This window comes from Panthera pardus, unplaced genomic scaffold (assembly GCF_024362965.1).
Source record: "Panthera pardus isolate Hobbes unplaced genomic scaffold, ASM2436296v1 HiC_scaffold_13, whole genome shotgun sequence".
Taxonomy (NCBI): Eukaryota; Metazoa; Chordata; class Mammalia; order Carnivora; family Felidae; genus Panthera; species Panthera pardus.
In genome coordinates, this window is record NW_026526688.1 from 110566131 (window position 1) to 110578907 (window position 12777).

The 12777-nt window shown below is 39.6% G+C and overlaps 1 protein-coding gene across 1 annotated transcript in view; it reads right to left on the minus strand.

Annotated features, from left to right (window-relative positions):
* Window positions 1-12159, minus strand: part of ANK2 (ankyrin 2) — a 669482-nt gene extending 657323 nt beyond the window's left edge. The window contains exon 1 of the mRNA XM_053901307.1: window positions 11542-12159. Within this exon, the coding sequence (XP_053757282.1) occupies window positions 11542-11613 (72 nt within the window). The 5' untranslated portion in view covers window positions 11614-12159. The remainder of the gene's footprint in view (window positions 1-11541) is intronic.
* Between the last annotated feature and the right edge of the window lie 618 nt (window positions 12160-12777).

Here is a 12777-nt window from a genome sequence, read left to right on the forward strand (position 1 = left end):
ATGATAGTTAAAATTGGAAATGTGATTGCCGATAGCACTCTTCTTTGAAAGACAATAAAGTTCCATTGATTAAAAGCAAATAGTTACTAATCAGGGTCTTTTTCAGACTGTCATTCGCTTGCTAGGTAATGCTGAGCACATTATACTCCTTGTGCATCCACTTACCTAATCTGAAATCTAAAATACAGATTATCTGCTTTCCAAGCTGTTACAGATATTAGTCATTAAGTGACTGTCAGGAATGATTATGGGGGCACCCAGGTGCCTCAGTCGATTAAGGGTCAGATCCTTGGTTTCTGCTCAGGTCATGATCTCACAGTTCAGAACCCATTGGCCGATGCTGTCAGCATACAGCCTGTTTGGGATTCTTTCTCTTCTTTTCTTTTTGCCCCTCCCCCCTCTCTCTGTCTTTCTGTTAAAATAAATGAATAAACTTTAAAAAAAAAAAAGAGTGATTATGAAAGAGAGAATATGAAAAGTGAACAGAAATGGTACTTGCTAATAACATCCTGGAGCTTAATCTAAAGTGATCTAAGGTACTCCTGGGTGGCTCAGTTGGTTAGGCGTCTAACTCTTGATCTCAACTCAGGTCTTGATCTCAGGGTCATGAGTTCCACACTGGGTGTGGAGCCTACTTAAGAAAAGAAAGAAAGAAAAGAAAGAATGGAAGGAAGGAAGGAAGGAAGGAAGGAAGGAAGGAAGGAAGGAAGGAAGGAAGGAAGAAAGGGATCTAAGGGGGCACCTGGCTGACTCAGTTGATAGAGCATGCTAATCTTGATCTCGGGGTTGTAAATTCAAACCTCTAGTTAGATGTAGAGATTACTATATACGTATAAAACCTTAAAAAATAAATAAACAAAGTGATCTAAGAAAATAATGGAGTTAAGAAAAAGTTTTCAGCCAAAGTATATATAATCCATTAGGACTCATCACAAGATTCTGATAACTGTTTCCCTAATATGATGACATATAAGCATGTAACATTAAAAGTGGAGGAGAAGTGCATGGGTGGCTCAGTAGGTTAAGTGTCCAACTTTGGCTCAGGTCATGATCTGGCAGTTTGTGGGTTCGAGCCCCACATTGGGCTCTGTGCTGACAGCTCAGAGCCAGGAGCCTGCTTCAGATCCTGTCTCCCTTTCTCTCTGTCCCTCCCCTATTCAACTCTGTCTCTCTCTCTCTCTCTCTCTCTCTCTCTCTCAAAAATAAATAAAACGTTAAAAAAAATTTTTTTAAGTGGAGGGAAACAAAAAAGGATCTGCAAAATATAAAGCTTGGTTGGCAATTGTATACTTAGGACCAAAATTGATGTAATTCACTCATTACTTGGAGTTTCTACATTGCTGAATATAGTACTCAGAAATGAGAGGAGGTAAAAAGTAGCCTTTATCCAACAGTTTTACTTCTGGGAACTTATCTACCAATACATGTGTTCAAAAACCCATATATTCCCACACATCCCCTTAAACACAATGTGCAAGATCTTCACTGTTGCAGAATGCTGGAAGCAACAGAAATGTCCATTCATAAAGAAAGTTTGAAATGAATTATGATATGTCCATTTAATAAAATAATACATAGCTGAATAAAAAATGAAGTGTATGTACCAAAATGGAGTGATGACCAAAATATTTTTTTATGAAAGAAACAGAGTACAAAGCAATGTGTACAGTAGGATCACATTTATGTAAATGAAAGGAGGGAGAGGTATGTATACAGGTAAATTTTTATATAAACACAGAATATTTCTCTAGGGAATACATAAGAAGTGGTTGCTTTAGTGGTAGGGGGTTGTGGAGTTTGGATTTGGAGTAAGGTTTACTTAGAATTATTAGAGTTTAATACTAGGCCTTTCGGCTAGAATGATAATTATTTGCATTTTTTAAAGTTTATTTATTTTCAGAGAGAGAGAAAGAGAGAGAGAGCAGGGGAGCAGGGGAGGGGCAGAGAGAGAGAGGGAGAGAGAGAACCCCAAGCAGGCTCTGTACTGTCAGTGTGGTGCCTGACATGGGACTCATACCCACGAACCGTGAAATCATGACCTGAGCCGAGATCAAGAGTCAAATGCTTAACCAACTGAGCCACCCAGGCGCTCCTATTTGCATTTTATAGATTATAAAACTAAGGCTTAACAAGACTGAATAATTTATTTACTCAGAATTACTCAGAATTATTTATTTACTCAAATAGCAACCAGGTCAGCTGTACAAGCCTGACTTCTGACTTTTATGTCTACTCCTCAGAAAAATGACTTAGATGTCTACTTCTAGCACTGTCCCTGGGAAAGGGAAGGGGCTGATGTTTATTAAGTATTTCTTGCATAACAACAATACCTAAAATTATTTGGTATTTACCAAGTGCCAAGCACTAAGCAAAAGGCATTGTGCACTATATTCATTATATTCTTTAATTTTAAGCTAATTTTATGTAGTGGATACCACTATGATTCCCCCATTCATAAGTGAAGAAACTAGGCACAAATAGGTTAAGTAGTTTGCCTAAGATCAGGTCACATGGCCAATAAGTGACCAAACCAGACTTTGCACAGGACACCTGCATACCCCAGGCTTCGCTGTCAAGCTCTGTCTATACCCTCCACAAATAATATTTGGGCCACAGGTGCACACACGTACCTCTCAGTCTGCTCTCTGGAGAACAGACTAGGAGGAAAGCAGACCCGAAGTCACTGGAACAGAAAATTCTGGTTCCTGACTACCCAGGGCATAATTCCAAAGACAAAAGTACTGACTCAGTGTGAGCAAGTTCCCTGGCCCCAAGCACTCCTCCCTTGGTAGAAAAGGGTATCATCAGAGGAGGCCCAGAGTGGGAGCCTCCGTAGGCCAGGGACTCTTTTGCTTTTGTCTAAGGGTGATTCTGTGTGACACCCTCCAAACTCCAATGACAGAACCCAAATCTAGGACCACTGAGCAACTGAAAGTCAGTCAAAGTGTATTCAGTGTTTTCATATAGTGATTGACAAAGATGTAAGTGGGAAAATATTTCCTCTGAAATGTTTACTTAACTAGTTGTTGTCACCTGTGTATTGCCTCCTGCTCCAATGACAAAAACAATGTGCTAAATATACCAACTTACTTTGTGTTAACTTGGTTCTCACTCTCTGAACGTGGTAGATCACGTTTTCAAAAGTGGCTAATATCCTAACCCCCACGCTGTTCTAAAAATGTAGGATTGATATTCACCCTTCCCATGGAGTAATGGGATCTAGGTCCCCTCCCCTTGAATCTAGGTGAAAATTTGTGACTGCTTCAACCGATAGATTATGGCAAAAGTGGCCCTGTGTGATTTCCAAGGCTAAATCATAAAGATGTTATTTACTTCCGCTGTGATTTCTTGGGACTCTTACTGTTAGAGCACAGTCATCACGCTGTGAGGAAGAGAAGTGTCTACATGGCGAGGACTCGTGCATGCGTTCCAACCAACAGCCCAGCCAGCACTGTCCACCAGACATGTCCGTGAGCAAACCTTACATGATTCCTGCCCCCAGCCAGAAAGTCACCTCAAGCCTTCTGGTAACCCCAGCTGATTCCCAATGCCCTCATCAAGCCCTGCTCACACTGCAGATTACAAAATACATGATTACTATTGCTCAAAACCACTATGCTTGGGGTGACTTGTTATGCAGCAATAGGTCACTGAAATTTTATTTATAAATCTTTGCAATCACAGCTAGGTTTACTGAACTCAAGGTTGTATGTGTCATTAGGAACAGGTAATTGCTCTATTTTTTTTTTTAACTAAACTCTATACCCTAGGTGAGGCTTGAACTCACAACTTGGAGATCAAGAGTTACATGCTCTACAGGCTGAGATAGCCAGGCACCCCCTTATTAGCTCCTTAATATACCATAACCTACCTATAAAATAACTCTTTTTTTTTATTTATTTTAATTTATTTTTAACTTTTATTTATTTATTTTGAGAGAGAGAGAGAGAGTAGGCGGGGGGGGGGGGGCGGAGAGGGAGAGAGAAAGAGAGAGAGAGAGAGAGAGAGAGAGAGAGAGAGAATCTCAAGCAGGCTCCACTCTTGTCAGTGCAGAGCCCGATGCACAGCTTGAACTCCTGAAACGTGAGATCATGACCTGTGCCAAAACCAAGAGTTGGACGTTTAACTGACTGAGCCACCCAGACCAGCCACCCCAAATAACTCTTTTTTAAAATAACTTCAAAAAACATGAAACGTTAATCTTCTCTAAAACTTACAATGAATGAAGTCCCTATTTATTTTTCATTTCATTACCAATATTGAATATAGCTGATTTAGAAACTTTTCTTAACGCCCCTGGAAGCTCTACTCATCAAGCAGATCCAACATGACATATTATCTTGTCATTTTCCATTTGTTTTCTTGATATAGTTTTATTGTGTGCATTTCACTTTTATAAATGGCTTCCCTCCCAGACATGAGGATTTGCCTCGTACTTTCATATAACATTTAGATTTAAAATTATGTAAATAACATTTTAAAAAATAAAACCAAAAGCATATTTATGTCATTAAGATTTCCTAAAAATTACGTGATACATACCTATTTCTAAAATCTGAAAAACTCAAAACATCTAAACCCAGAAGAAACAGTCCAAAAATGGACTCATGTCAATATGTCAATTGATTTTTTTTATGAAGATGCAAAGGCAATTTAATAGATAAAGCACAGTCTTATCAACAAATAGTGCTGGAACAACTGGATAGCCATAGGCAAAAAAAAAAAAAAAAGGATCTTGGTCTGTAAGTTATAAAAAATCAATTCAATATGGGCCATAGACTTAAACGTAAAATGTTAAAACTATAAAACTTTTAAGAAAATATGGGAGAAAATATTTATGACTCTAGATTAGGGAAAGAGCTCTTAAACACAAGAAAAATGCAACCCATAAAAGAAAAAAAATGATAATCGGACTTCATCAAAATTATAAACCATTTCTGAGAAAGTGTAAAGAGAAAAGACAAGAAACTGACTAAGAGCAAATGTTTTCAGATCTCAGATCTAACAAAGAACTTACATCCAGAATATATAAATAACTCCCTAAACAATAAGAAAACAACACCCAGTTTAAATGATGGCCAAAGTATTCGAATACTTCAACAAAAAAATGTAAGGATGGCAACTAAGCACATGAAAATGACGTTCGACAACATCAGTCATTAGAGAAATACAAATTAAAATTACAATGCGGTACCTCTGCATACCGATTAGAACGACTAAAACAAAAAAATGATACCACCAATTTGTATTCTTTTTTTTAAATTTACATCCAAGTTAGTTAGCATGGAGTGCAATAATAATTTTAGGAGTAGAATCCAGTGATTTATCCCCTACATATAACACCCAGTGTTCATCCCAACAAGTACCCTCCTTACTGCCCCTTGCCCATTTAGTCCATCCCCTACCCACAACCCCTCAAGCAACCCTCAGTTTGTTCTCTGTATTGGAGTCTCTTATGTTTTGTCCCCCTCCCTGTTTTTATATTATTTTTGCTTCCCTTCCCGTATGTTAATCTGTTTTGTATCTTAAATTCCACATACGAGTGAAGTCACATGATATGTCTTTCTCTGACTAATTTCGCCTACCGTAATACACTCTAGTTCCATCCACATTGTTGCAAATGGCAAGATTGCATTCTTTTTTACCACTGAGTAATATTCCATTGTGTATATATGTATATACATATATATATATATATATATATATATATATGTATATACATACACCACATCTTCTTTATTCCATTCATCTGTCAATGGACATTTAGACTCTTTCCATACTTTGGCTATTATTGATAGCGCTGCTATAAACATTGGGGTGCATGTGACCCTTTGAAACAGCACACCTGTATCCTTTGGATAAATACCTAGTAGTGCAATTGCTGGGTAGTAGAGTAGTTCTATTTTTAATTTTTTGAGGAACCTCCATACTGTTTTCCAGAGTGGCTGCACCAGTTTGCATTCCCACCAGCAGTGTTAAAAGAGTTCCTCTTTCTCCACATCCTCGCCAATATCTGCTGTTGCCTGAGTTGTTAATTTTAGCCATTCTGACTGAGATAACATCAAATGTTGACAAGGACTCAGAGCAACAGGAATTCTCACTATTGGGAGGAAAGCAAAAATAGTATAATCACTATGGAAAATAGTTTAGCAGTTTTTTTATAAAGTTAAATATACGCTTACTATATGATCCAGTAATCCTATTTCTAGGTGTACACCCGAGAGAAATTAAAACTTTATGTTCACACAAAACCTTAATAGCAACTTTATTCTCAATTGCTGCAATCTGGAAACAACCCAAATATCCTTCATCTAAATGGCTGAACAGTGGTACCATCCATACAACAGAATACTACTCCACAGTAAAAAGGAACAAAATATTAATGCACACAGGAAGTTAGATGGATATTTAGAGCATTGTGATGAAAGAAAAAAATCCAAAGGTGATTATCTAGATAATTCCATTTATAATGATTCAGGTAAAGGCAAAAATGTAGGGACAGGACAGGTCGGTGGCTGTGGTCAGTGGTGGCCAGGGGTCAAAGAAGGAAAGATTTGACTACAGTGGAATTAGCACAGGGAATGTTTCAGGGAGATAGAACTGTTCTGTACCTGGGCTGTGGTGGTGGAGACACAGCCTAAGTATTTGTCAAAACTCATAAACTGTATATAAAGTGAATTTTACTGTATGTAAATTTTTAAAAATTAAAAACTCGAAACCAGTTACATCAATGTATTGCTATATTATTTATGGCCTTGTTTTTCCATTACTTCACTGTCTGAAGGAAATTATCCTCTTTTGTTACTAAAATACCTTACATAACATGAAAATTCAAAATATAAGTTATCTTGACCTTAACCATAAGCAAAGAATGGAATTGATATTAGAAGCATTGAAAAACTTGAAAATATAAGCCTATTGTTTGTTTGTTTGTTTACGCCTGTTCCAGAAGACTCTCCATTAACCCAACTCATTTTCAGAATTTTTAAAAATTTTTTTAATGTTTATTCATTTTGATAGAGAGAGACAAAGAGTGAACGGGAGAGGGGTAGAGAGAGAGGAAGTCACAGAATCTGAAGCAGGCTCCAGGCTCTGTGCTAACAGCTCAGAACTCACAAACCGTGAGATCATGACCTGAGCAGAAGTCGGACGCTTAACTGACTGGGCCACCCGGGTGCCCCAGAATTATTTTTTTTCAGGACCACTGTATTAACAGCAGGAATAATTGAAGAGTTCTCAGGGGTAAGCAAAAGCTAAATGAGGGCTTTAGTCTCTCAGCAACCATGACGCTAGAGAAATACTCTCTTAGAGAATGCAGAAGTGAAAACGGAATTCAAGTTATTCTCGTTTGACAAATTACAATAATGAAAATTATTTCACTCTGCTATAAATTCTGCAGCTATTTTCAAGGTAACCTAAAGGAGAATGGTTGCATTCTTAGCAAGAGTGCTAAGACAAGCTCCCTCAAGAGTCACAATGTCTGAAAATTAGAAGGGGAATACAATAAATAATAGTGATTGTGAAACAAGGCATGATCAATTAAGACCAAGTTTGAAATCCCCGAGTTGCAACTGTCTAGCTATGACCTTGAGCAGGTAGCTCAGTTCCTCTAAACCCACATTTCTCATCTGGAAAAGAGGAATAAGAATACCTCCTTCATGGAACCCTTGAGAAAAACCTAGCTTAGCATCACACCTGAGTCATTATAAATATTTCATTATTATCATATATGGGAGTTGTCTAAGTTTCCACAGCATACAAAGAAGGAACACTGGTTTGCTGCCATAAATGCAAAGACACCAGTACCAACAAATCTTGGAGAAGGATTGATCATGAAATGAGAAAGGCACTAAATGTTACTAGCACCAATTTCAAAGGATTTCTTATATCTTTTCAAATCTCCTAGCAATCATTGCCTTGGAAACTCCCATCAGCGTTCATCAGAAAGATGGTTAAGGCCAGGAAGAGGCTAGCAAAATATCTTAACTTCAAGATGTCAATAAATAGTCATTTAATTAATTGACTTAAGTTTTCTGGCAATGACCATAGGTATCATATGGGTCTCTTAATATACATAGACAAACTATTTAAAAACTTAGTTGCAAAACTACCATTTCTTAATCTTTTCTTTACAAAGTGAAAAAGTGAATAAAGAATAAACACAGGAAGAAATCCAGTAAATGTGTCTTTCTGCTCGAAACTAATCTAATGTAGATATTTATAAAGTAGGTGAAACTTCTGTACCATGTCATCTTGTATATAAAATAAAGATAAACCTTTATTTAAAAGAAGGAAAAAACTGGGGTGCCTGGGTGCCTCAGTCAGTTAGGTGACCAACTTCAGTTCAGGTCATGATCTCCAGATCACGAGTTCAAGAGCCCTACATCGGGCTCTGTGCTGACGGCTCAGAGCCTGGAGCTGGCTTCAGATTCAGTCTCTGGCTCTCTCTACATTTCCCCTGCTCTCTCTCTCTCTCTCTCAAAATATAATTAAACATTTAAAAAATGCTTTAATAATAAAAAAAAAAGAGGGTAAAATTATGTATCTAGTATCTTAGGAGCCTAAGACAGAGTATATTGATAAATTTTCTCTCCCTCAACATGACAGAATGAAGTTCAAGGTCATTTTCCCTTGACCTTCTCATTTTTGGAACCTAGATTTTAACCACGGTATGTGAAGCCACTGGACTACTTTAGCTATTTCATGCTGCATCAGTATTTTCCAAAAGCTAAGCAAAAATATTTGTCCAAAATATCAAATTGTAAAATAATACATGTAGTATCTGATATGTAATTCTAATAACATATTAAATAATTAAAAGAGAACAGAAATATATCAAATTAATGCAAACAGGAATTTGGTCATACAGTGACTTTTTAGATATATGCAGGCCTAGGTATTATTTAGGCTCATTATTAGAGGAATGATCAAAACAAAAGCTGAGAAATAAACATATTTTTAAAATAATGTGGAAAGGACCTTATAAGCAATTCAGAATTTAAATGTTTTAATGTTAGTCTTCATTAAAAATACCTACACCTGCTAATGGATAAGATTTTTCTGTGTGTGTCCTCTTCCTTTATCTTTAAGGCATGAAATATTACCTTATGCAGAATATATGTTTGTTGAATAAATGAATCTTCACATAACATATTCTCATTGAAATTAGACATTAAATACACTAATTTACCAATTATATTTATATTCACAAAAAGCCTTTCTAAAGTATTTTTTATTTCTAAATGTCCATTACATAATTAAAATTCACTGCTTTGGAGTTCTATGCTTTCTCAATTATACTTTTTCTCTCAATCATGACTTAAAAAGAAAAAAATTTCAGATTTTAAGTCAGTTGTGATTCAATCCAGAATTGGTTTGAAAAATAATTCTTAAAGAACAAGGAAAAAAGATGTGTGAGAAACAGTGACACCGTTAAAATATACTGGGACTGGGGCCTAAAATATTTCACCACTTGCAGGAAAACACTGTTATCTCTTCTGTTTTTTTGGTTTTGGGTTTTTTTTTGTTTTTTTTTTTTATTCCTAATTGTCTCAAAATCACTTGCAGGCAAATGGTGATACTGCAGTCAGAGGTTGTCAGTATTTTTTTTTCCACCTGCCTGGATGAATCAGGTAGAATGGAATGACCAATAATTCCAGGAGCCTATTTCTACATCCTATGCAAATTAATGCACCAATCACTAAAAGAGTGCTTCTTTAAGGTCATATAAATGAAAGTCTAACCAGAGGACACCACTCAATTACTTGAATGTTGCAGCATTATGTCATTTACACAGCTTCTAGTTAGGAGGTCCTCTAAGTAGATATCTACAAAATAACAATGACCTTTCTTGTAAATTTTTTCTAGTAACTATTTGCATATATACTTTCTTAGATCAATACAAGTATTCTAAATATAGAATAAGATTTCATAGAGATTTTTATGAGTACATATATTCTGTTTAAACTAATATATTTTTATCCTTAATGCTTATATGAATATATATACTACATACATATATACATATTTAGTCAAATAGATATAGAAATGTTTTTTCATACTATTTTTTTGCATAGGATGTGTTTTCTCTTATATTGCAAATACCTATAATTTCACCTTCATTCTTACATGCATAAATATCACAAATATTTATCACAAAGATTTAATGATACCTGCCACCACAATTCTTCAGAAAAAAAAAAAAAAAGCTCCATGTGCAATTAAAAACGCATTGTCATAAAATTAGAGTCCTGTGCCCTATAAGAGTTTAAAACCCTAACAATTTCTTTGGGATACCATTTTAAAAAGTGCCATTAAAAAAAGTATACATTTTTAAGAAAGAAGATTTTAAAAAGTATACATTAGTTTTTAGTTGTTGCATTAAAAAATGCACATAAACAAAGGTTGCCCCTAAAATAGCACTACCTGTACATATTAAAATTCAAATGTGGCAAAGACCTGGTTAAGTGTCAACTAAATTTTATGGGCAGAATTTCTTTTTTCAGAAATTCTGAAGCCCCTGGTGTTCATAATTTCTACACCGTCCTGAAAAAAGACCATTGTGTTGGGCATTATCTTCCCGCCCAGATAGTTTCCATAAACCAATTTGACCCTATTTCTAAACAGGAATCCAATTATCGTTGGTAAAGAGGTTGCCTCCTTGGAGTCAGTGGATCATATTTTCACACCCATGCACTACCCTGATCAGGGCTAACCCTGATCCTACGCGTTCCTACGGCGATAACCTAAAGCGGTATGTAGTTCAGGCAATGACAGCAGGAAACACACACACACAAAACTCTTTCAGATACCAAATCGCAGATCACAACCAGATGGAGTACTCCCTTGTTTTAATATTACCATACAAACACAAAACAGGACTCATTCAAATAGCCAAAGCAATGTGCATTCCCCTCTTGCAGTATTGGGGAAAACTGTCTTTGCACACGACAGAGCAGGAACACATGTTTTCTAGTACTACATGTCTATTACAGGGCTGCAGTTGTCCGGGGTAGCTCTGTCTGAAAGTTGAGAACTGGTAAGTAACATATAGACAAGATTCCTCCTCTCCTAAGAGTGGGAAGTGAATGCTTCCGGCAGTCCCTCTCAGAGTCCTCGCTGGATTTGGGTCTGGGGTGCATTTCCACCCTGAGGGCACCACGGGTTTCTTCTAATGGTGCAGCTCCGCAGTAGATCATGTGACATTTGGGTGTGTGCCTCTGTGCGCGACTTGGGGGGGGGGGGGGGGGGAGGATGAGTTTGCGGGGGCGGGGGGGTGTGCAGAAGTTACACGTCTGGTTTTGGAAGACGTGTTTCTCTAGGAGTGTATGTGTGTGTGTGTCTATGTGCCTGTGTGTGTGTCTGTGTGTGAAGTGAGATGAAGAAAAAGAGAGTGAGAGACTGGTCCTGGGCCAGGCGATGCGGCCAAGTAAACCTATGTCAGCCCCACCTCTCGCTCAGCCCCTACCCTGGGGCGAGGTCCCCGTCCTTGAGGGAGGCGAGGACAATGGGGTGCGCCCCTCCCGCACTTTGTGCACCCACCTGACGAATCCGCGGCGGGTTCGGCGGGGTGGAGGCCCCGCCTTCCGGGGCCGGGGAGGTGGGAGAAGCCATCTTCCTGGTGCTCCGGGTTTCTTCCTCCTGTCACGCCCGGGTCCCCCGCGTCTCCTGGAGTCCTCAGCGTCCGGCCTGCGGCCCGCGGCCCCGCAGGGACCGGGAGGCTCCGCAGCTGCCGCGCCCCGCGGCCCCGCCCGGGCCCCTCCGCCGCAGAGTGCAAGGAGCGGCCGGCCCCTTCGCTCGCCCTGTCGGAGTCACGGCCGGAGCCCCTAGCGCCTTCCCGCGCCCACCTACCTCCCGGCCGGGAGACTCGGGGCCATGGCGGTCCGGGGTCTGGCGCGACCTTGGCCGCGAAGCCGGGCGGACGGCGGCCACTTCCCAGCGCCGCGCTCCGCGCGTGTGTCTGAATGTGTTAGCGGCGGGGCTTATTCTAGCGGCGCCGGGAGAAAGGAGGCTGCTTCCCTCGCTGCTGCCGCTATCGCCAGGAGAGCGATGAGCTCATGGACAGCTCCCAGAAATATGTCTATATGCACCACTGACTGCCGGAGTTCGGGAGGTGGGTGGGGAGAAGGAGGCTCCTCGGCTGGCGCTCCCGCATCACAGGCAGACGTTCCCCCGGGAGGCCCCCGGCCTGCAGGACACGTCCAGCTCTTCCCTGCCCATCTCCACACTCGCTCGTCTCTCTCCATTCATACAGTGCTCACATTGCCTGTTCACACCCATTCTCCCCCTTCGCATTGTGATAGCCACGCACTCACCAGCGCTCACCGCTAGCCTCCACAGGCACACATTCTTTGTTCTGTCAACCACTCCCTATTGAGAAGGAGAAATTAATTTATGGACTGGGCACGGCGTGAAATGCCACTGCGACTTCAACCTATGTCATCTGTGGGCTGATGAACTGCCTTAAGCAGTGTGTCCTTTACTCTTTGGGCGTTTCCCCTTCCCCAAGACCCAGCTTCTCCCCTCCCATCTTCATTCATGAGAAAGTATCCGTCAAACTACTGTCCAGGGTAGTGATGGACCCCATCCTCACTAAGGTGAAGAGAACGTCCTCTGTAGTAGCCCTGTGAAGAACTTAAAAGACAGGACCAGGTTTTGCAGACCTCAATCTATGCAAGAACTTGTGGCAGCAGTAGTGAATCCCGCACAGGGACCAGCTTTGTTTGCATTATTGTCTCTCAGGGATACATCTGGAGCTGTCATTGACTAAGTGCAAAC